The sequence below is a fragment of the Myiozetetes cayanensis genome, unplaced genomic scaffold (genome assembly GCF_022539395.1).
Source record: "Myiozetetes cayanensis isolate MyiCay16 unplaced genomic scaffold, myiCay2020 scf14, whole genome shotgun sequence".
Taxonomy (NCBI): domain Eukaryota; kingdom Metazoa; phylum Chordata; class Aves; order Passeriformes; family Tyrannidae; genus Myiozetetes; species Myiozetetes cayanensis.
Genome location: NW_026087048.1, coordinates 7,926,736 through 7,950,785, shown reverse-complemented (window position 1 = coordinate 7,950,785; position 24,050 = coordinate 7,926,736). Strand labels below are relative to the sequence as shown.

The 24,050-nt window shown below is 35.9% G+C and overlaps 1 protein-coding gene across 1 annotated transcript in view; it reads right to left on the bottom strand.

The window, feature by feature from the left end:
* WDR72 (WD repeat domain 72) overlaps positions 1-24,050 on the bottom strand; it is a 108,979-nt gene that overhangs the window by 18,359 nt on the left and 66,570 nt on the right. Inside the window, exon 18 of the mRNA XM_050309687.1 lies at positions 22,761-22,872. Coding sequence (XP_050165644.1) covers positions 22,761-22,872 — 112 coding nt within the window. The remainder of the gene's footprint in view (positions 1-22,760; positions 22,873-24,050) is intronic.

The following is a 24,050-nucleotide window of genomic DNA, read 5'->3' as shown; positions in this document are numbered from 1 at the left end:
TACACTATTTGGAAATGATTCAGTCTTCAACAAGAAATTCCACATAGAAATGTCCCACCTGTCTTCTGCAAGTACTTTCTAATTTTGTTGTTGGTATTCTCTTTTACTGGTTGATTTGTTTCTGTTCCTATATGCTTTCAACTACCAACTTGTCTCTACAATCAGAGGTGAATCTGGGGACAGTCATATATAACCTTCTACATATGGAAGGATAAAAACAAATTAAGTGTTTCAGGAAACAAAACTGACAGTTCAGGAGATCACTGAAGGTTGCACTCCAGCTTGTAAGATGACTGAAGTGGAAATGCCAAAAGGGCTTCTGCACAAAAAAGGTACAAATGTGTAGCAGGACCTTGACTGCAGTTTCAAAAGAACTGTGCAATGGCTGTAGCACAATTAACAGAAAACACGGCAGTCTTGTAAAATAAATCACAGAGTGCTCACTCCCTCCTCAGGGCGCTGAGTTCACCTCTGTTGACTACGTGCACTTTTATAAAAAACAATAGAGCTGCTTTTGATTTACCACAATCTGAGTTTGGCTGAGGTGGCCAAAATGAAGCAGCATAGAAATTCTAATGGATACGTGAAAAAGATTAGAACAGATGCTAAAGAAGTAAGATGACTTCCCATAACTTCTCTCAAAAGAGAAGTTCACTTATAACTGGCACTCTGGAATCTGCTTAATCTTTTCCAAAATAACCCAAGTAAACTCTAAGCTCCAAAACTGAGCCTCAGCCTTCTTATTCCAACGGTTTGAGACCACACAGCTGCAGCACCACAATTTACCTGCTTCCAATTGATAATTAAATACAAAAAACCCACTGAGGCTCATGGGCACCCCAGTCTTCACACATCCTTTATCACAGGCAAATGACAAATGCAGGTGAGTTTCTAGCCATAAACTGCTCCTGTAGCCCAAAGCTTTTTCCAGAGGGGAACAGCCTACCCCTGGCAAGGGAGCTCCACTTCACATTTTTACATTGCTATAGGATTGCAAGAACTCTCATGGGATGAGGCGAAAGAATACCTGCAGTGCATGTGGCCTATCGGAGCTAAAGAGTGTGCAAACAGGTCTACTGTTGTATAAGGCATTAGTACCTGGGTGTTAATTCATTTAGAGACACTCCTGTTTCCAAGAAAATACTGAAAAGCTAAAGAACAGAATTTAATAACTCTATCAGTGTGAAGTGTTACATGCAGAATTAAAAAGTTGGGATCACAGCAGTATTACTATACTGTATTACTATAAAACACATGATCTATCTGACACTTTTATAGTTGCATTCACAGCTGACACTTCAGGCTCCATTCCCAGGGAATTAGCAATTCAAAGCTAATAGAAAGTGGAAATGTGGTTTAGAAGAACCAACCACTTGATTTGTTTTAGCTCACAAAGACAGCTACAAGGTGCAAATGAATAGTCAGGGCTCACTTTCCTTCTTGTCTTATTTTTATTCTAACAATGTTACTCCAAAAGAGCAGATTTATTTATTAGTATCTTTAGGACTGCACATTCTTCTGCATATATATTTATTTTCTTTACTTTTGACTTCTCAAGGAGTTTCACTTAACACTCAATGTAAAGACAACAGAGGAATTGTCCTTTGTCTATGTTCATTTAGTTCTAGTACTTAACCCTACTTCACCATAGGAAAAACGATGGGTATGTGTAAAGACATGTTGACCTTTGAGTAATTAAATATTTGTTAAAAGAAGGAGACAAAACTTTTCATTTCATTAATCTACTAAGTACTGTTTTCTGTATGTTTTTCTTCTCATAATATTTCTGCAAGTATTATTGTACAGTTGCTTTTCACTTCTAATTAGCAGTCTTGGTTTCATTCATTTCCATCAATGGCATGACATTCTCCACATTTGTGAATCTAAATTTTAGAACCTTTGAAAAGTTTTTACAATGCTACAAAATATAACATTGGTCTCTTCTGTATACACACCTCCTGTGAAGCGTCTTTCATGGACATGTAACATTCATAATATGTACAAGGAGGAACAATAAATGCCTTTTTTCCACTCCTGAAGTACACTGGGATACGTGTGCTAGGGTGTTTCACAAGTGTTAAGACAGAAATTGTTTCTCAAACTGTCATATAAGGTGAATATTTGTTGTGCCATGACTATAATTGCATGATAATTATGATTGCATGATAATAAAGGCTGGTGTAGGAGCTGGATTTAACTCACATATAAAAGCACATGTGGATGTCCCTAAAAGGTTCAGAAGGAATACTGAGAAATCTAGACACAGCTCATCTATACTAAAAGTAGATTACTTGTTTGGGACCACAGTGTTTAGATAAGTATTATGTATAAAATTACAGAATACCTGCAAAATACAGACAATACTTACACACAAGAGAAGCTCTGTTCTTCAAACTCTGCTAAATACTATCCTCGATTTCAGTAATATCAAATGGCTTTGTTTCAGTAAAAAAACAACCCAACCACAAAAACCTTTAATATGTCATAAAGCCAACTATAAAGAGAACAAGACTAAGGAATTTGTTGAAAGGACTATTGCACCATGTTACAACTCTCCCCACAACAAGAAGACTTCCAGGTTACCACAGTTATAGGAAAACACCTCATTCCAATCAAATGTTATGCACACCTTGACATCTTACCAATGAATGTTTACATGTCTGCTACTGGAAATACCAAAAGAGAAGAACTGACAACCTTACTGAATACTAATTTATGACAGAGCTGCACTTACAAAGACAACTAACTGCAGGTATTCAAAATAGCATTCATAACCATTTGAGTATATGAATAGTGATGTTCAGAGTTTTTTAATATAATTTTAATTTATTGCGACTTGTTCACAGTAATTCTCTTCATTTCTGGACATGTGATTGGCTGTATTTCAGATATGCATACATTCTGTTACTTAAAGAATATGTATTTTACAGTAATATTTAAGAAATCATAAATTTTCAGCAATATTACTGGAGGAAATCCATTTCTATGAAAAGCTGTATATTTGCAATATGTTGTTGAAGTATATATTGCATTAATACTTCACTGTGCTTCTAAACGTTAATACAGGTTATTTGTTTATTACTACGTCAAGGTTATTCATCATATGCAGTGTCAGAAAGCACAAGCTGACATCTCATATTGTCTGCTTCAAGGGCAAGACCAATGTGACCTTTGGCTCCTTCTTTTAAAAAGGATGAAATCATTCCAGAGGAATAATGCTGAACTGCACAGCTCCCTGTAGGAATCAATCTGCCATTTATGGTTTCCAATTTTCCATACTGGAGTATGGCTTGTTAAGATCTGATGGCTAATTTTCTCTTCAAAGTTTAGTGTTCTAAAATTCCCCAAATTATGGGTTTTATTGTACTGCCATTTATGCTTCCTATTTTATTCATCACAGAATGACAATTTCAGATCATCAGTTCTTTGTAAATTTTGCCAGGGTGCTTCTGGATTCCCTTTGGACTAAAATCATGCTGGTCAGTGATTCCCTATATCTAGATCACTAATCAAAAAACATATCTTTATATATATCTATATATCTCTAATAAAAATATTTTTTAAAATATTTTAGACTCAGTGTTCTTTCTTTCCAAAATCTGTTATAATATCCAAGAAGAAGTCTTCATATTTATTGGCTTTTCTTGCTTTACCATTCTTGTAAGTTCTCCTATATTCAACTGATACACAGGGGGAAGATGGAGTTACCAGTGAAAATATTTTGAATATATAAATAGTAAACAGGTAACTGTGGAAAAGTATGGGAGTGGTAAAGATGAGAGGTCATCTGGTAACTCTGGAGTTCTGCCTTTAGCTGCCTCTGTACCACACCAGGGGAAAGCAGGTGCACGATTGTACCAAGAGCTAGATGTGAAGCCACGTGTGTTATTTCACAAGGATGACAAGGTATATTCATGGTCTTGAATCGCACATGAGTTTGCACAGGGAACTCTTCCAACTTCATCAACCTTAAAGTGAGTACATTTTTGGAGAGAGAGGGATGAGATTCACCTGAGTTGGTAATTTTATTATCTGTGCATGATACTGATTTCATTACAAAATTCAACCAAGGAGAATGCAGCATTCTTTGACCTAGCTGATAAAAGGTCAGAAAGCAATTTTGAATAATAAATGAGACCTGCTGACCTCATGACCCAAGTCTGGCAGGGTCAGCAGCAGCCCTCTCACCAGATGCTGATGGCAGATATACAGACGCAGACAGCTCAACTAATGAGCTTCCCGGATAAAGGTTTTAGAGCCAGTGACATTTAAGTGCTATGCAGTATATAAAATAAACTTACAAATAATCTGTGCCATAAAAAATTAAAGTGATATTTACAGTGAGGTGCAATATGACATACTTTGTAATCCTCAGTACAACGATTATTTTACTGCTTCTCCAAGGTGGCCTTTAGCCAGAAAATATAATACCTGACTAACGTTTCCTTTAAGGTCTTTTCATGCTTACATGGTTCCCGTTCAGTGGATGTAGTTTGAAAAGATATACTTTGATAGTGCATTTGTTTGGCACCTCATTTAATACAAGTCAACAGAAATTATTTTTAAGATAAGTTTAAATTTATTTTATTTAAATTCAAGCTAATATATTTCTTCCTCAGTGAGTAAAAGACAAGTCTAGAGTAAGCAAGGCCAACAACTATTTTCTTCTGATCACTTCATGAACACTTCCACTCAGAAATGAGTTACACAGTAGATGGTTCATGAAGAAGAGAGAGCAGTGTACTAGAATTCATTCTCTCATCTTAGATTTCATTGTGCAAATGTCCTGTTGGACAAATAGAATCCTACTCCATTGCAGACCTCAGAAAGCCAGAGCTTTGACTTCATTCTGGGTACTGGGCCTGAGTTCCACGAACTGCCACCTCATGCCTCAAGTATGTTACCACTGCTTGTATAAATTTGCAGAAACATATCTACATGTTTATGTTCTGCATGAATTAGCAATGTTAGCTCAAATTTCTAAATATTATTCTTGAGATCTGATTTGTAAGGAAAGATAATTGATTGGATTCTCTTCATCTCCAAATACTTCACTGTGAATACAATTAGCTACAGGAACCACAAAACCTAAAGTAGCTTTTCGATGTCTTTTTAAAGTCACCATTATTACTTCTACAGAGGATGTCTTTTAGCCACTGAAGTCTAGAGGCTACATTAAAAACACTAAAGAAAAGTTATTGTGCTCTATTCAATTCTGTGCTGCTTTGCATAAGCTAATATTAACTTACACAACAACTGGTGTTTAAGAACTCAGAAAATTTCAAATATTTGGTGAAAATGGAGAAAAAATGCTGCTCCATTTTATTGGAGGGGAATCTGAGGCACTAGGCATCATGAAGAAACAAGCTTTCTAAAGCTCCAGCCTCTCAGTTTAGCTCCGTGGCTGCATATTCTTGAATTGCCAGAAAGGATAAAAAATTATCAGCTTATTTAATTTTGTTAAACAATGTATATAATTGTACAATATTATTTCCTATTAATCTCCTCTTTAAGCTACTCAGCTTTTAAAATTACACTCCTATTGTTAATTTTTCTTGCCTATCTTTAAAGTTTCCTTTATTTAATCCATTGTCTCTCAGTCAAAAAAAAAGAAAGAGCATGACCTCCCAAAAGGTCCCACAATCAATGTACATAATAACTTTGTAATATTTACAGTATTATTTAATTCTCCTTACACCTTCAACAGAGCATCAGCTCTTCTGAGTGCCATTGTACAACTTTTAACTGAAATGTTACCCCTGACATTTATAGATGGAATTTACCTACCCAGTGGTGACTGGCATACCACTAGGGAGAGAGCATCTGTATCCTTCTGATCCAGGGGCTGCCAGGAGCCATTTGGATCTTTTTAATCAGTGCTGATTAAGGCAAGTCAGATGACTACCCTCAAATTTATCACTGCCTCCAAAGACCTTGGAGCAGCCAATAGCTTGGGTAGCTGGAGCAAGGGATTGTCCTGGCCACACATCTTCCCTCTGCACTTGTGAGGACTTTGCAAGGGGAGTTACACACTGTCTCTACATAATCTATCCCAATTTTTCACTGAGTCAAGTGTGTGCCCAGAATACAATTTTGGGACTTCAGTACTATGTGTAGATACCAATTAAACTCATTGCTGGTGAACCTAGCTCCTAAACCTCTGTGCATTCACTTAGGGGACCAGTAACAGTAACCAGCTCCTGCACTTCCCGCCTGCATGCAATTGAAATAGAATTTGATTAGAAATAGATTAAATTATACAAGTTGCTCAAAAATCTGCTGGTGGCTTTGCTTCATGTATTTAAGACAGCAGTACCCTCCACTAGCAAGGAAGACTTTCTTACTGCACCTATGCATCAATTAAATGTACTTAGTCTTGCTGCTTTGTATTGTTGTAAATCTGCTAGATTTCCTTAAAAACATTACATTCAATCTGCCTTACAATGGCTTCTCAATTTCACAGCCATGAGAATACATGTAATTTTGTAAGTCAGGAGTTGTTCACAGTAGCATCATATCCATTTTCCCCAAAAAGACCCTAACAAGGCAGGAGCTTCTGCCTAGCAGAGTAAATCTTCTGTTATATAAATCAGCTGGGCTTATGTTAATTATTTACTGATGAAATAATATGAAGCAAAACAGTGCAGTCTGGAATTAGATTCACAGTTTTGAGATACATCTTTTAACCACCATCTGAAAATGCTTTTAGCAGAGGGAGAGAGGGAGAGAGAGAGACAGAGAGAGATCCAGCCAGTGGGATCACCCGTGAGCAGAAATTCTGTTGCTCAGCAAGAGAAAACAAATGCAACCTCCAGTGTGGATCTCATTCTGGGCTTGAAGGGTAAATGTATGGGAAGGAGAAGCCAGAAAAGTTACTGTACCTAACTGGTACTGTAATAATGGGAAGCAATTCTCTTACAGAAAATCATCCTTAGACAGGTACTCTACAATAAAATTGTGAAACACACCTAGCTGTGTTTTGATGCACCCTCTGTCCCTGTACTGTTGTAGTGACAGCTAATTGTGGGCTGGTGTTTTCCACCACTTATCCTGCTTTTCATGCAGTACACCACCACCATTCCACTTTATTTTTTGTTCTGCCCGTTTATGCAGTGACTGCATCCACCAAAGGATCCATTTTACATCTGTGCTCTAAATGAAGAATGTGTAAATTAGTTCTGTCCACTAAAAATCAACATGCTTTTCAGAGTGTACAATATTTATTCTTCTTAACCTGGAATACAGTATTCCCAAAAGCAATTAACATGCCTTTTGCTCTTTCTTCTCCTCCTACTAAAACTACTACAACCCTGGAAAACTAGCTCTTCATCTTGGTATGTTTTATCTAACTTTGGGCTAAATCAAAGCCCTAGTTGCCAGTTTTGTAGCACAGTTACGTTTGATAGAAGCCATGTTCATATATCTCAGTACAGTTTCTGCTATCTGTGGCTTTTATTTTCTATTAAATATTTTCATATGCCACTTTTCCCCTGAAAAGATTGTGTTTTATTTTGATGCTGAATATGTACTACAGTTCTGCAACCTGCATAAACTAACAAGCTGAGGATTTTCTAAGTAGAACTTGCACATTATCACAGTGATAAACATACTGCAATCAATTTTTTTTTTTTAATTTAGAAGAAACAGTTTCTCTTCATATAAAGCTCTAAGATGCCTAATAGCCCAAAGCATAAGGCTTTTGTATTCTTGTTTAGGACCTTAATTACTACAACATATTTTACAAGCTTTTTTTGGTCAAAAGTAATCATATTTTCTCAATCTTGGAACTACATTTAATTTCAGTCTTCTCTTTTGGATTTTGTAAAACTGTAAGTGCTAAAAATGTATGAACTACACAACTGCCTGTGGAGTTTGTGTCTAACTAAGAAAACTCTTCTGCCTCCCCATATTTTATATATTTGTATCCATATCCATTTTTTAACCTTTAAAAATCTTTAAGTCCTTTTATATTGCACCAGGAGTGAAGCTCATTTGCAGACAGCTGCAATATGAGTTTCCTGACCCTGCCCTGCCATTGACCTACAACCTGATCTAAAAGAACCACCTTCTTTCAGAGTGAAAAGTTATTAATTTGCTGTAATAGCTCTATTTTGGGCCTCCTCAGCAGAACCAGGCAATTGTGCCAAAATAACACAAGGTTTTGTGATCCCAGCCATGTTTATACACACACTGAAAAAAACCACAATAACGTTTCACTTAGGACTAGCTCACAAATCAGAGGCAAGAAAACTCTGGTCTTTATATATACTTGGTTAAAAAAAAAAAAAAGGCATTAGAAATTTATAGTTCTTATTCATATAGATTCCCTTTGATTTTATGCCTTACACTATGCAGCTTATTCACTAAGTAAAATCTAGTTTTCTAGTAGTCCATTGTATGCAGGGCAGCCTTCAAATGTTACCATTGCCAGAGAACAAATGAAAAAGAGATAATCAGAAACTCTGGAATAATCATTGAAAAAAAAAATTGTTTCTGATAAAAACAATTAGTTACAAGCACTAAGAGTTGAAATTCAGTTCAGTGTTAAAGAGACAGTTTAGAAGCACATGGTACATTTATCACAGCTCCACAGACAAGTTATTGAGCTGTCTGTGAAAAACAGAGCCAAACAGGAAAGCTTTCAGCAGAAAGCAGTGGTTCAGGTCCTTGATTGATAGAGTTAGATGATGCAAAGCTGTCTGATGGCCTTTCTGCAAAATAAAGTGAAGGAACTCAAGGTCTTTCATGACGATCTCTGACCACAGATGAACAGCTACTTTATTACAGCGCAGATTGAGGTTGCACCTTAGTCCATATTCTGCCACTTTTGGATGCACACGGTTAACTTTACCAACAATCCACTGTATTTAACATAAGTGTCTGCCATCTTCACAGGATTTTAAAAGGGACAGCAGACTGCAGTAGTTAAAAGCTTATCCTCCTTTCTGTTTAACTTCAATGATTGAAAAAATATAACCAGTTTTATCACAGGCTTATTATTGCAGTGATAGGGCTGGTTGTTGAGGGAGAACTGTCTCATTTAAAAGATACTGCAAAAACCCCCTTGTGCATAATTGTGCATAACAGCCAAAATGTACCTGTTGTGTTGCCTCCCTCAGAAATGAAGCAATTTACTTTTTCCCACATGTAAATCCCATCTTCCCAATGACCTGGATGTGGTTCCATTCTTCACTGGCATGATGCTACAGATATCATAGAACACATCTGTGCAAAACCTGAGGATAATTATACCACATTTTCTCTTAGTAGAATTTGAATACTTATCTCCATGATTGTCATATCTAGGAAATGTTCATTTTAAAGAAAAGATACAACACTACCTGGCCAGCATGAAGTGCCTACAGTCACCTAAACAATCCTGACTAGTGGGGCACTATTCAGGTGAGAGCAGTGACTTCTCTTCACAGCAAGTAGGAGCTGAGGATATTTTGTTTGGAATTTTAAAGATATTTAGCTTCCAGTGATTCACGCTGGCTGAGGCTGCATTGCCTTTTTATTTTGGAAGTCCCAGCTTGGAGCCAAATGCTACGAACCCAGCCACTTCCAGACCTTCTGCGTGCAGTGCCCGGGTTCTCCCACGCAGCCCATCCCCATCATTGACCTCCCATAACAGTCCCAGTGTGAGGCAAACAGGCCTCAGCATTTCGAGATCAATGGGCTTGAGCCCCATGTTATTCTCTGATATTAACACACTCACAGGAGGCTAATAAGATTTTCTTCTATGCTTAAATACCTAAACTGTGTTTTACAGTGCTTCTGGCCCTCTCTTCCATGGAGTTCCCTCTAGATGCCTTGATGCATTTTTAGGGGATGGTTTTAATTTCTGCAGGATATTTCCAAGTTAAGGTGGCCAGTATGTTTTCACTGTTACCCAAGCCAAAATATGTGGAAAGAAGAAAGAAAAGATAAAATTAATACAACTCTCTATTCTGAAAATGTTTCCACATTGACTGACAGTTCAGATTTTAGAAAAGCAAAGAATTCCACAAAGGATTTTTCAGAGTATACAAATTTGACTCCAGGTCTTAGTTTATTTAAAGTTCCTATTGCATACTTGAGGTTGCTAAAGCAATTTTCCAGAAGTTGCTCTCACTCATTCTCTTCAATTGTCCTTTGAATAAAAATGTGTTATCAGACATTTAGAGTCCTTTTTCCTTAATTATAGGTCTCTCTCTTATTGACAAGACCGAAGTAGTGTCCTAAACAACTGCTGTAGGTCTCTTCCAGACAAACTGTTCTAGCCCAGTGCATTTTATATTTTAAATGCTTAATTCATTCCTCCATTCACTTGTAGACTTCAATCTGAGTTACTCTCTCAGCTCTAGTGCTCCATTGGGAAAATCCTCAAGGCAGAACAAGTGACAGTAAAGTCCAGTAAAAATCTCTCCCCAGGCAGTGTCTCAGAAAGCAACTTAAGTGTCAGTGACCTCAAAAATCTTAATTCTAACATGGACAGGTTCATGTATTCATACACCATCTAAAAGAATTATCCTTATTCATCTTTCCAACATTTCTGCTCTGTAGGGAAGGGATGAGCCCTGCTAATACCAGCACATCTCTCTTGTCTTTAACAGCCTTGGTTTTAAAATCAGTGTTAATCACTACTCCCCAAACTCTCTTCCTCAGAACAGCTTTGTCTTTCCATTACCTTAGTTTAATATTTACTTTAGAGGCTGCTGCCTAAATCGTCTGGTTATGGAATTCAGTGTCTCAGCTATCAAAGGACTGACAAAAGGAAGCCTGTCCTGAAATTCTGACTATGGAGTGGGGAGTTTCCAAATGCATTCACAGCTACAATTCCAGCACTTCTCACTAACTGCACACTTCAAATATGAAAAATGTATTTATTTTGGTGTTACACCACAGTTCCCTAACTAGGCCAACATAACTGTGAAACCAGTAACTGAACAAGTAAAAGAAAGAAGTTGGAAGTTGAGACAAAACTAAGTAACAGCAAAATAGCCGCCAGAATTTAGTGTTCAAAATAAAGTGTCTGTTACTTTAGGAAGACATTATGTAGTTCCATGAGCTATTCAATCAAAGTGCACACAATAACTATGCTTTTTCATTACAAAATGCACACGATCATTAATGATAGTCTGTATGAGAATTTTACAAAGTTTGAATTCACAGAGCTGCTTAGTTCCTTTTTCATGGCTGATGTGGTGTAAGATACAATGGTCCTATATATTGAGCTTTCAACTCAGTTATTTTACAACAACAAAGTGTTGTAATATTTTTGCAATAACATACACCAGAATTGGGTTTTAAATTATAGTATTTTAAACACCTCACTTGATACTATTTGGTTGGGTTTATTCTCACTGATGGCATACATGCTGCAACTCTTGCAGGATTTTTATGCAAAATGAGATTTAGAGTATCATCCTGGCTTTTCTTCCTGTATCATATAAAAGACTCCTCAGCACAGTATCACCTCATAAAAAGGAAGATGCTCTCAATTGCTTAGGTTTGATAGTGGTCCAGCAGAGTTGAGGAAAATGAAAACAACACTGAGTGCTATCAGTAGAGACAGGCATTGGGAAACAAAAAAGATTTCAGTCTTAAACTTTAAAGTGATATCATGTGATTCTAACCACAACATTTTATACAACTTCTAAAGCATTCAACATTATCTCAAAGTAGAATTTCTCTCTGATTGATATTAGGAACACTATGTTTTGACACACTAAAGGCTAAACTTTGAAAATGATTGCTGTATTATATCTGTTATATAAGCTCAATCTTGGAATAAAAACCCTTTAAAAAAACAAAACACGGTGTCTGGTTCATTTAAATAAAAGTGTTTTAAAAACATGTATTGACTTTTCCATGTTATTAAGCTTTTTAGATGAATCCAGTTGTTAAATGGTTGTTCTAGTAACTGGCCTGTCATCTGGAAATGTCCTTAGATTGTTTTTTTGACACAATGTCCCTGCAGAAAGTTGGGCAGTGTGACACAGAGAGCACAGGTTTGCCTATCACACTGATTACTTGATGTAATAGTAAGCAAGCTTAAGTGAACTGTGTGTCTTCAATCTTTCCAATCACTTAGGGATGGGCACCAGAGGATACCATCCATCATCCATGGCCTGAAACATATGGTGCATCAGCAATCTTAGGCTGACCTAAATGATAGTAAAAGCTGCTATGCTGTTCACAATAAGGAATTGTTGTCCACTGAATTACAGGATTGTGATTAGATTGCTAACATGGCCAACTTGATGTATAAGTGAAGTGTCCAGGAAAGATATTCCCCAGGATCCTCTGAAGATTAATTTATACCCTTGAAATGTGCACCAATCACAGAATGAAAAAATATGTCAAGATATTTTTCTTGCGAACAAAAAAAGCACTGCAGTGGTAACAGCTATTAATTTACTGTTGGCAGTTTTAGCCAACAGAATTCAATAAACAAGGTTCTTAAAGGTTTTTCTTTTGTTGCAAGTTTTTTACTGCTTGACTCCTAAAAGCACTGAGCACAATATCTTTTATAAGAGGGACAGCTCCCCCTCACATTCTACTCTAAAAATCTCACATAACTGCAAGTATCACACAAAGACAACTGGAAAAATACTGAAAATTCTTCATTTTGTATGATTATATTACTATGTAACAGACCTATAAATATACTGCAATATTAAGTATCTATTTTTAAGATAAAAAATATACACATCCGACCACTGATCCAAAATTATCAGTTTTGTTTCTCCATAAATTAGATTATACTTGTCACGTTATTCATTCATCAATTTAGGAAGAATGCATCCACATCACACAGCTAAGGTTTAAACTGCAATATCAACTTTGGTGGGGCAGTAAGGAAAGGGGGAGTTATTATTCCAAAGTAGCTCTATCCCTTAAATCCTCTTTAGGTAATAGAACACAAATAGTGAAAGGCACATTTTAAGAAGTGCAGTCAAAGACTGAAAAAGAACACTGTTTTATGTTATCTGTGAGCTGTGTTCAGAGTGTAACTAAAAACCATCACCCATTTGTGCTGAACATTCAAGACCCTTCACAAAAACCAGGCTGAGGGAAAGTAGTCCCTTATAAGCCATGAAACTTGAAAGAAATTGTTTTGCAAATATATCTACTACATACAATCATCACAAGAGGACTGGAAACAATGGTTCTCTCTCCCCTCTCTGTCAGTCTATTCTTTTTAGAGACATTCCTTGCTGTCCCTGCACATGTGAGGTAGATCTGCCTGCTATGCCTGTTAGATTAGACCTTCTGCTGATGCTTCTGCTTTCTTTCTAGCATGCTGGCCCCTGACATAAATCCTTAACCACATACGAGATCTACTTTAAAACATTCCTAACCATGCAACTAAACCCTTCCATTTCATTACATAAAAGCACAGGTTTAGTGTCATGGTCTTTTTTTTTTTTTACTATTCCTTAATATAGTCTGTTGACAGCAGAGTAATTCATATGATATACTATATATCACACCTTGACATGGGTAACAATGGTCACTGGTGAAAGGGGCTCCTATTGAACCTTCCAAGAGGCACATACTAATTAAATAATAAATTCTTTCCTGTGCCTTGAGGATAGTCTTAATCTGCTAAATTTATCTGGGACACACCTATTTTAAACATCTGCCTAACATAACAAAATGCTACTCTATCCTGAAAACACAAATTAAAACCAGTGTCTGCTTAACTTACATAAAAAGTAGATTGACTTTTCAGTCAAGACAAAGACTTATGCTCAGTGTCAGCATTAGACTACAGTCTGGTGATATGCAGAACCCTGACAGCACTCTATTTCCAAAAGAAACAAAAATTTTAGCAACAGAACACTATTAGTACATAAAACTGAGCTGGCATGCTTTAATTATGTCAGATGTATTTTCCTTCTGTCTTTTTAAACTTGTTTCTGAAGCCAAAGTGAAAGGAAATCCAAAACTTGTTCAGATACAAGGGTGGTAGAGAAGAACGCACAGATCAGCTATTTATTCTGCAGGAAATACCTCCTGGATTCAGATTCCTACCTCACCCTCTTCACTAGGCTATCTGAGCATCTTCTAGTAGTGCAGCAGGTGATGTGACCAACATCCATCATATGAGAACAATACAGGCACCTGGTCTTTAGGGAATTAGTGATAGGTATCTTAAGTGTGATATAAGTTGAATTTTTTCAAGAGTAGAGAGGAAAAAAAAATCTTCTGTTGATACACTTGGAATTTGAGAAAAAATTTCCTCAGATATACTGGAAATGTTTCTATATTTTTTAACATTTGAATTGCCATATTTGTTAGCAATATAATAGAAAAATTCAAACATCATGCCGAAGCAAGATAGGATACTTGGTGGACCTCACTTTGGTCTTTAAAATAAAGCATACACTGAAACATTAGATACAAACCAGGCATGAGAGATTAGTGAACAATTTACTTAAGTTTCAGAATTTGGCAATCATTGTGTGCTGATCAATTCTATTCACCATCCAATTATGAAATATTATTTATATTAATGATGTTTATCTTCTTTGAAATAACACTGATCATATCTTCATATAAAAAGAAAAATAGATTCTGGAATACATGAGACAAGAAATACAAATGGATGTATTAAGACTTTTAAAATTGTGTGCAGGTGCAGAAATGCACCCAGAGATGGACACATTGTCCATCCTGAAACGTAACAGTTTTGTTGAGATCCACTCCCCACAGTGATGGATGTATGTACCTCCAAGTGGTTCAATATTTTCTTGATAAGTTTGGTAGGCAAGAAAGGCTTTTTTTGAGCCATTTCCATTTTTTGTTTGCTGAGACAGATACCTTGATCTCATTATTAGAGACAAGCAGTGCTCAGTGGTGTTAATCTGCTGTGTGAGTGTTAGCCAGACTCTCTACTTCCATACTAATAACCACTTGTATCAATAAAGTAGTTCTACCTTTCAGTGTGTTTTTCCCAAAACACATAATGGAAAATTTCCATTTTACTGAAAACTATTAGCAGCAGCTTGAAGTAATTTCTTTTTTTCTGTAAGGATTTTTCTCTAAATAAACAAAACTATTAAAACATCTGACTTGTCTTACTGCCAGATAATTATAGTAATACTGTTAGTTCAATATTTGAGTGAACTTATTTGGAAGGAAATTATAAAATTAAGTTACAGGAGTCCAATATTCTGAAATTCAAGGACAAAAACATTTCAAACACAATTATAGACCAGGTTCAGGAACCAATTCTGTATCTTCTAAAAGTTTAAAAAATACAAGATTCAAAATTAGAAGGCACCTTTCTTGACATGTCATAAAAAAAAAAAAAAAAGGCAATAAATGGTGTTCTGATTACATGACAGAAGTCTAACCAAAGCACGAGACAAGTTGTTAAGTGGACTGTAGATTGTTCTGCCTTCCAAACAGCCCAGTACAAGCCAGAGGTAAATGCAGTCAAGGTCTCTCCACAAGATTTTATTTGCCCCAATAAGGAAAATCCAGGCAATAGAGCCCAAAGAAAATATCTTTCAAGGAGGGCAGCTGTGTAATCACATAACAGGGAGAAGAAACCTGCCTGGAGATCATCCCCTTAATCCATGCTGTCCAGCACCACTCCTTTCTCAGAAAGGCATCCAGCTCTACAATCATTGTAGGGTAGGATCTATTAAAGTCTTTCCTGACTTTTGTGTACTCAAAGTATTGTACAAGAATATGGAACAGCAAAGAAATTAATAAAAACAGTATCAGGAGGTGTGATATTACTAAATACAGCACAGAAAAACTCTAGATGAAGTGTTATAAATATGATTCAGGTATTCTGATACGGTGTTTTTATCTAAGGCTGTTAGCACAGGGCTCAGTTTCAGGGCTAATAAAGGACTATACACAAGTACTTCTTTTACCCCCATCTCAGTCTGATTCTCATAATAGACCCACATAACAGAAAATCTCCAGCTTTGCAAGAATTATCAGCACAACACATTCTAGAGGAAGTGTTACATTTAAAACTAAGGGGTTTTTTGCTTCTTTATGCAGCTTCTTTTACAGGAGCTGGGTGAGTGAAAAAGGACAAAGAGTGAAGCAGGGAAACATCACTAAGGCCTGTAAATTCCTTAACAGTGTAGACAATAGGCAGGGCAGAATGTGAGCAGTGAGCATTCATCAATCTCTAAGTTGAAATAGTAAAAAGATAAACTTCAAAACGTAACCTAAGCAAAAAATGTGACACACAAGAAGTTAAAGTATTTCTTTGTGACTTAAACATTTTCCATGGTATGGTTACATCTCTTCCAGTTCTATTTATTTGACTCGTGGCTCTGTGTACTAAATTAGTCATAAGAAAACCAGGGCTCCAGCTGAATTATAAGGATTACAAATTATATGCTATTAGCAAATCTCAACACTGTGCTCAGCTAAGAATAACAACATAGGCAGAGACATTCAGACTAAGAAAGCAAGATGTGACAAGGAGTGGTTCTTCAAACAAACAAACAAACAAACCAACCAAAATTAAAACCCCAAAACCCCCAACAAACCAAAACTAACCAACCAACCAAAAAACACAAAAAAACCACCAACCAGTAGAAACAGAGGAGATGATGTGAGCATGGAGCACTTGCAGTTCCTTCACTTGTTATTAAGAAACCTTAACTGAGAACCAGCCTTCAAATCTTTGTAAGATTTGTGTTGCACTTTGCCTACACCAAATGAACTTCTAAATAAACAATAGTGACTAAAAATGAACCAATGATAATTTTATGTCTGTGTTAACAGCTCCTCCCCCCAAAAAAAGAGTGTTTACCTTTAAAGATCTAAATAGAAAGGACATTAAAGATTTCTCCCATTCAGTCAACACTGAAAAAAACCACATAGAAAACAAAACTGACTAAAGTTTATTGTGTGTTTGAATTTGGAATGCATGTGATCCTTACTGCCTCCTTGACCAGTGAATCCTATCCTTCCTAATGTTTTGGAGGAGTCTGAGATGGCGCCTGTAGAATTTGATTTTGTGCAAAAATACACACCAAATCTGATTTCTGCTGCATTAAGGAGTCCTCTGGTAAAATATATGACGCATGGAATGAAATCAGCTGTAGTTCTCCACGAGTCTTTAAGCTCACTTCCTTTAATACTTGACCACTAATATTAAAGACTACTGGATTAAACTACAGTTTTAATTGGATATATAGGACATGATACAGTGGTGTAGTTAAACTGCAGGATAGATGCTAAAATATAACATTGATTTGTATTCTTTTACTGGAAATATTTGTAATATGAAACTAAGATACAATACACTCATTTTTGTTGCACATTCAGGACAGAGGAAAGCTACTGCTGTCACCAGTTTATCCTTAAAGTCCATTCATCAAACAAATGCTAGATTGATTGGTTTGCTGTTTCACAGTCTAAAATGAGATTACAGATTAATCTAATTCTCATTAATAATGATGAAATGCTGATTATACAATCATTTCGTACACTGCTTATTGTTAATGCACACACACAAAACTGGCCTAACAGAGAACTTCTGAAAACAGTCTGAGGTCTAATATTTGAATGAATTTTGTTATGTGTAAGAGCTTGCCCAAAACCACAAAATTTCAGTTCCATCTAAAAACTTTGTTTTACTGCATGAAATGTTTGCACTAATAAGAACAGATTGGACAGAGAAAGGAAGTTTAATGTTGGAGATAATTTTTAACATTCTTATTTCTTGATAAAAAGAGGGAGTCAAAGATGGGAATGTAAAGAAATAAAACAGGCTGGAAGAAATCCAGATAGAAAATGTAACATGCAACACAAGAAGAGGGTTAAACTGGAAAAACGTGAGAGATGCCAGATAGGGAGAGATCTGACACCAAAATTCAAACCAGTTGAAAAGCAAAAAACTGCAAGAAAATATGATTGAAGTGTTTGGTTCAGATGTTGCTCTAAAACTAAAGTTTGGGAGTACTTCCAAACACAGAGGGACTACATAGGAAGAGAGACAGATTTGATAAATTTCACCTGAAATACTACAAGTTTTAATCACAGGTGCTGTGAGTCTCAGGAGGACATTTCAGTTTATCTATTTTGGAGGATCCATTTATGAAAGGAATTCCTGAATTGTCAAACAATTTTTATTTTTGTCTTTTTTATTTGTTTAAATGTAGAGTCAGATTGTACATTTAGTCTAACATGAGAAATTAGACAATTGTAATATGATGACAATATTAAAGAAAATATAGACAGAACAACCCTTCTCTTTATCTGCCCTTCCTTGACAAAACCTTCAGATTTTGCAGGCAGGCAAGAAGTTTCATTTGCTGTACAGAAAGACAGTCACAGAATTACTTCCTAAGAGCTGAAATAAAAAAGTTGTCTGCAGCTGGACAGATTCCTGAAACCCAGACAATGGAAGTGTTTGAAACCTGTGCTGCAGGTCACTGCACCTCTGCAGTGAACAGAGCCTGCCACATCCTGCCTTCCATTGATTTGCCATTACTGAACGGATTCCTCATTTTAACAAAACATATTGTTATATTCCAGATAAGTCTTTGACAATTCTTTACACTAACCTATGGAATTCAATTGCCACCATTAATTTCACTCTGGTATTTATCAGCAGAAGCTTTTTTCCTGCAAGAACCAATTTATTTAATTGAATAGTTTAAAGGGCTCCAAAACCACATACAAAAGATGAGGTTATAGCTAATAGCTTTCAAATATACTTAAAAGCTTGAATCATTAGCAGTTGCTTAAACTAGGAATTTTTAAGTGCAAACCAGAATTTATTGCAAGCTAGTCTTAGTAGTGTGATTTTTCACATTTAATTTTTTCACAGAGAGAGGAGGCAGTTAAAATAACATTCTGTATTTGGGAATAAAGCCTGTACTTTGTTGTCCTTTCCTTTTCCAGTTTTTGGCATTCCTGGAATATCACATTCATCAGTTCTTCAATTGAATATCTGAGTATTATGTTCTAAAAGATATTTATCCCCACAATTTGCTTAAAAAGTAAACAAATCCAGTTCTTCATATTTCACAAAGAATTGAGGCACACAATTCCACAAGAACTCATATGCTATAATGATGGTCCAGATATTTTTGGCTCCCTATGCATTAGAAGAAATAGGTATCAAAGGATCGCACATGGGAAACTGCTTCAGTGCAGGAAGTATAACATCACTGTCCTACACACAAAATGCACCTGAAGTTCAGCGAATCTCATTTCTACCTCTTACCCTTGCAAATATTTTGAGATTTCCATGGAGAAGGAAACAATTTCTGCAGATGACTCAACTGCAGAATGCCTCAAGGATGAGCAATGAATTACTGTTGGCAAAGACAGAGGTTCAAATCAGCTAAAGGAGGGATTGTGCCATTTCTTTGTGTCCAATCACCAGGCCAGTGAATGACAACAGTGGTGTTACCACCACCCTTCCTCTGATCAAAGAAGTTCTGCACGTGGCAGGGTATGGACTAGGTATGTATGTCATAAGATCAAAGACTGCAAATGAAAAAGGAATGCCAGCAAACACAACTCCTCTTGGTTTTATGCAAGTAAAAGTGGGTAAATAAATTTATAAGACCTGAAAATCACTGCCTCTGATGCACATGACAGTGGGAAAAAAGACCACACTGACAACCTGTTAAATGGTCCTACTCATCTGAGATTATCAGTGTGTAAGAAAAAAGCAGGAAGAGATTAAGTCCAATAAACTTTTTCAGAATTATGACGAATGCCAAAAAATTAGGGAAAACCTCAGCTTCTTTGAAGAACTGAAGTGAATCTTGCAGAAATCAATGGTAAGATTGCTATCAATATGTTTGGAACAGGTCCAATATTATGATCTCTGACATTAACATGAAGAAATTGCAGCTGTTTGCATTTGTATTTCCTTTTAGCAACAGTGGGTGAATGTACTAGGACACAACACAGTTTAACCCTTTCTCTGGAATACTTTGCATGAATAGTTCTTTTTTTAATTCCTCATGTTTGTTTATGGAAAAACGTAAGTTTGGTGGCTTGTTTGGAGTTTTTTTTAATTCAAATAAAATATCTGTATGGAACTACAGAAAAAAAGGGCATTTTAAATTATTCATCAAGGGAAGCTTTTGTCTACATCCTATTACCCTTAACCATGAAGGATTCAAGATCTTCAAAGGAGAAAGGAGCTTTCTGAAAAAAACATCCCTAGAAGATACTGTAAACTTTAAAGATAAAAACTGAATGTCAAATCCTGGAAGTTTTTCTTTTCAAAGAGAACTTCTATTGATTCAGCAGAAATTGTGGAGTTAAATAAGGTTAAATATCTCCAGATCAAATCTATTAATTCCAATTAAAGAAAAATGCAATACAATGCAATGAAGATGGCAGCCAAGATTCAGATACTTTTACTTTGGGTCAGAGGGCATGAACCTGGTCTTGAATTATGACTTAAAAACCTGGAACAATATTTAACCTTTACCTTGATATTGCACAAAATGACAGCTACTGTACAACCTATAAATACAGAGTAATTAATAAAATAAAAGATGACATACCTATCAGATGAATGACTAAACCCAGACATAATTACTTGTCTTAGAATTACACTGGTTGTGGACTTACTCCTGCATCGGTTTTTAAAAATTTATATTATTATAGATATGCATATTATTACAGATATCATTTCTGCACATGATCACATGCCACAAATAGTTTTACTCATTCATATATCAGAAATCACAGAAAAATTTATTCAATTCTGCGTGAACTTACCGAGTTTTGCAATGTATGTTACAAAACTAAACAAGTCAAACCAAAAATATTTCTGCTATTTACACCCAGTGATAAATAATGTAACAAGATAAAACATGAGTGGAAATGAGAACAAAAAGAAAGCTAATACAATATTAAATACTCATAGTGCAACATTTCTTTTCCCATCTTCCTGTGTGTTTTCTGCCTCTTTCAGACTACAGTAAAATGCTGAACAATGTCAAAAAAATCCACTCTGCTTTACAAGACATTTATGTAGTTCAGATCATGAAGTATGAAAAAAATTCCTAGGTAGAATGAATATTTATGCATGCTGTGCTCATTCTAGCAAAGCGGTTTTATAGTTGTTTTTTGAACAGCCATCAAATAATTAGGTTAAGATCAAAATGACAGTAAAAATCTGTTACTGGACATACAAACAAACAAATCCCCCTTTCTGAGAGCAGAAGTAATTCCCCTGAATTCATAAACTTGTTTGAGCCTTAACACTTAATTAGAATTAAACAGAATTTGGCAACTTGAATGACAGAGTCATCCCAGCACTTTTTACATAACAGAAATGTTTTTTCCTCTAGTATAGAAGATTTTGAAACAAACCCAAAGGCCTAAACACATCTGGGGTTTGCAGGTATCTGCATTTGCAGCTTTCATTTTGGTTCCATTTTAGCTGCAAGCCTATGTCAAAACACTACACTGAAATACAGGCTGAAAAATCAGGAAATTAGAAATTAAATCCATGAACTTGACAGCTGGGGATGTTTTAATTACAATGCATCTTGTCCCAAACCATATAAACAAAGCGATTCAAAGCAATCTTCAGTGTAAGCAAAGTATAAACTCGTGTATGACAATTATTCAAAGTGGTTTGTACTCCAATGGTCCAAATTACAGAGACACCACTTTGTATTGTGGCCTGAAGCAAAGTATCACTGATCATTTTTAGTATGCTGGAACAAGGATATTGGTAACAAATTTTCATGACAGACACACACACTCAATGAGATAATAAATTAGTTTCCCAAGTGAAGGCTCACTAATAAGATTGGATCTAAAATTTAGGTCACTTAATTTTAAGACTCAGCTAATGGGCTAAAAAAAAAAAAAAAAAAAAAGAGTATAACTTCATAACATAAATTCAGGTTCAATCTTTTTTACCATAAACATTAGCACCACTGTAAAGTTGCAAAGAATAAGCTTCTTGTAAAATGAAATGATCTAATTGTAAAATGCCTTTGATATCTCCTTGCAGAGAGGTTATTTCTAAAAGAAAAATAAAATATTCTGTATTACATTATGAAGTTATAAAATTTAAGTGATTAATTTTTAGTGCTGTGTAAGGTCTGATCTCACTGAAAAGACAAATTTATAAAACTTCTGTCCAATATGATTTATTGATTCTATTCCAAACACACTGCTTCCTTTATTTGCAAATACATTTATAAGACCAGAACTATCATACAACCAAAGAAACTTCATCTTTTCTTCTTTAGTATTCAGAGGTGATGAGAGAGCGTGAAACTCCTTTAACTCTTTGACAATCATATGAGAAAACTCATAGCCTGCTAAGGTTAGAAACAGGTCATTTGGCTTGTCTCACACAGAAATAATGTATTACACACTCACACTCCCAACTTGTTCTGATTAGTGGAAGTTCTTTTAAAATAATATACCAACAAATTTTCCACCTACAAGACAATGAAATTTTACAAGGTCATGTAGTGATAGAACAAGAGGTAATGTCTGTGAACTGAAAAAGAGTAGATTTAGCTTAGATATTAGGAAGAAATTCTTTATTATGAGGATGGTGAGGGTCTGGCACAGGTTGCTCAGAGCAGCTGTGGATGGCCCATCACTCGGAAGTGTTTAAGGCCAGGTTGGATGGGGCCTCAAGCAACCTGGTCAAGTGGAAGGTGTCCCTGTCCATGGCAGAAATTGGTTAAAACTGGATGATTTTTAAAGTCCTATCCAACCTAAACCGCTATGATTTTTAATGTACTGCAAATCCTACTCCTCAGTCTTTGGCAGTGTCCAAAACTTACCACTTCCATTCTCCACTATGGCCAACGACTCTCTGCAAATTGTCGTCTTCCTCAAGGGATTGATAGTCCTTTGAACTTCTGCCAGCAGCACTGCTTGCATTGCCTCAGTAATCTGTCAGAAATGCAAATTATTATTGGATGATAGCAGTACCTCAATTATTTATCTAAGTATTTGACAATTGTAACCAACTAGCACAAAATCTTAAGACTGTCCTGGTGAATGTCATTAGAATAAATCTTTCAGACAGTGATAATCATGTGTCTCTACATACACATTGAGGAAGAAACCCTAACTAGGTAGCAATAAAGTGGAGTAAATTTTCAGTCAGGACTGCTTTCCAATAAACATCATTTTCTTTAATGTCATCTAGAATGAGCCACCCAGTGCCTCCTTGATTTCAAGGGTCATGACAATATATGAGTAAAGCACATGGTGATAATGGCTAAAAAGAGATACCTTCATTTTTTCTCATGTGTGCAAAAATGCTTGATAGACTGAAAAATGACCTTGTGTTCTGCCTCGTTTAGAATTTCTGGCCTCTAATCTCTGATAAAATTAAAGAATGTTTTGTTATCTACTCCTCTAGCTCAAACATAATACCACCGTATTTTTTGCCTAACACAAAGGGAAATATGGTTCCTCAAACTCCTCTTATGGAAAAGGAACATCTACTGGAGTTCTGAACAGCCTTTAAACGGCACCTGCAGTAGCTGATGCACCACAAATGGGTGTTGGGACAATGCAGTGTAGAGATGATATGAGAGAGTTATTACTTTCCTTCTCTTTAGCCAAGAAGCCCCAGGAGAATTAAGAGCATTTAAATATGTAAGATCTTATAGAGCACATGAAGACCCAAACATCTGTAATTCTCAGTCTAAATTTCAGGATAGTGCAGAATGGCAGCATGAATGTCTTCTCTTCATCTGTCATTTCTTTCAGAAAAGGAATACAATTCTCCCCCCTTGGAAAGTTATTCATTCTCAAGTACAAGAAATTTCCTCAAAAACAGGGTGACTCTAGTTTCCAGGACAGTGTGCTTCACCTCAGCTTAAATATGAATTTAAATTGAGTAAGAAAATTTTAAGTTGATCATCTTATTATAAATACTTAAAGCTTATATGATCTTAACATTATAAAAAGTATTTAAATATTTTAAGATTATTATAAATCGAAGTTGATATGCAGGATCCCTCAAACTGCCTGGAAGAGATTGTTTCATCTCACTAATCAAGTACATGTCCTCAATCATATCTCTAGCTGCCCTTGTCAATTCAAATCATTAAGTAGAA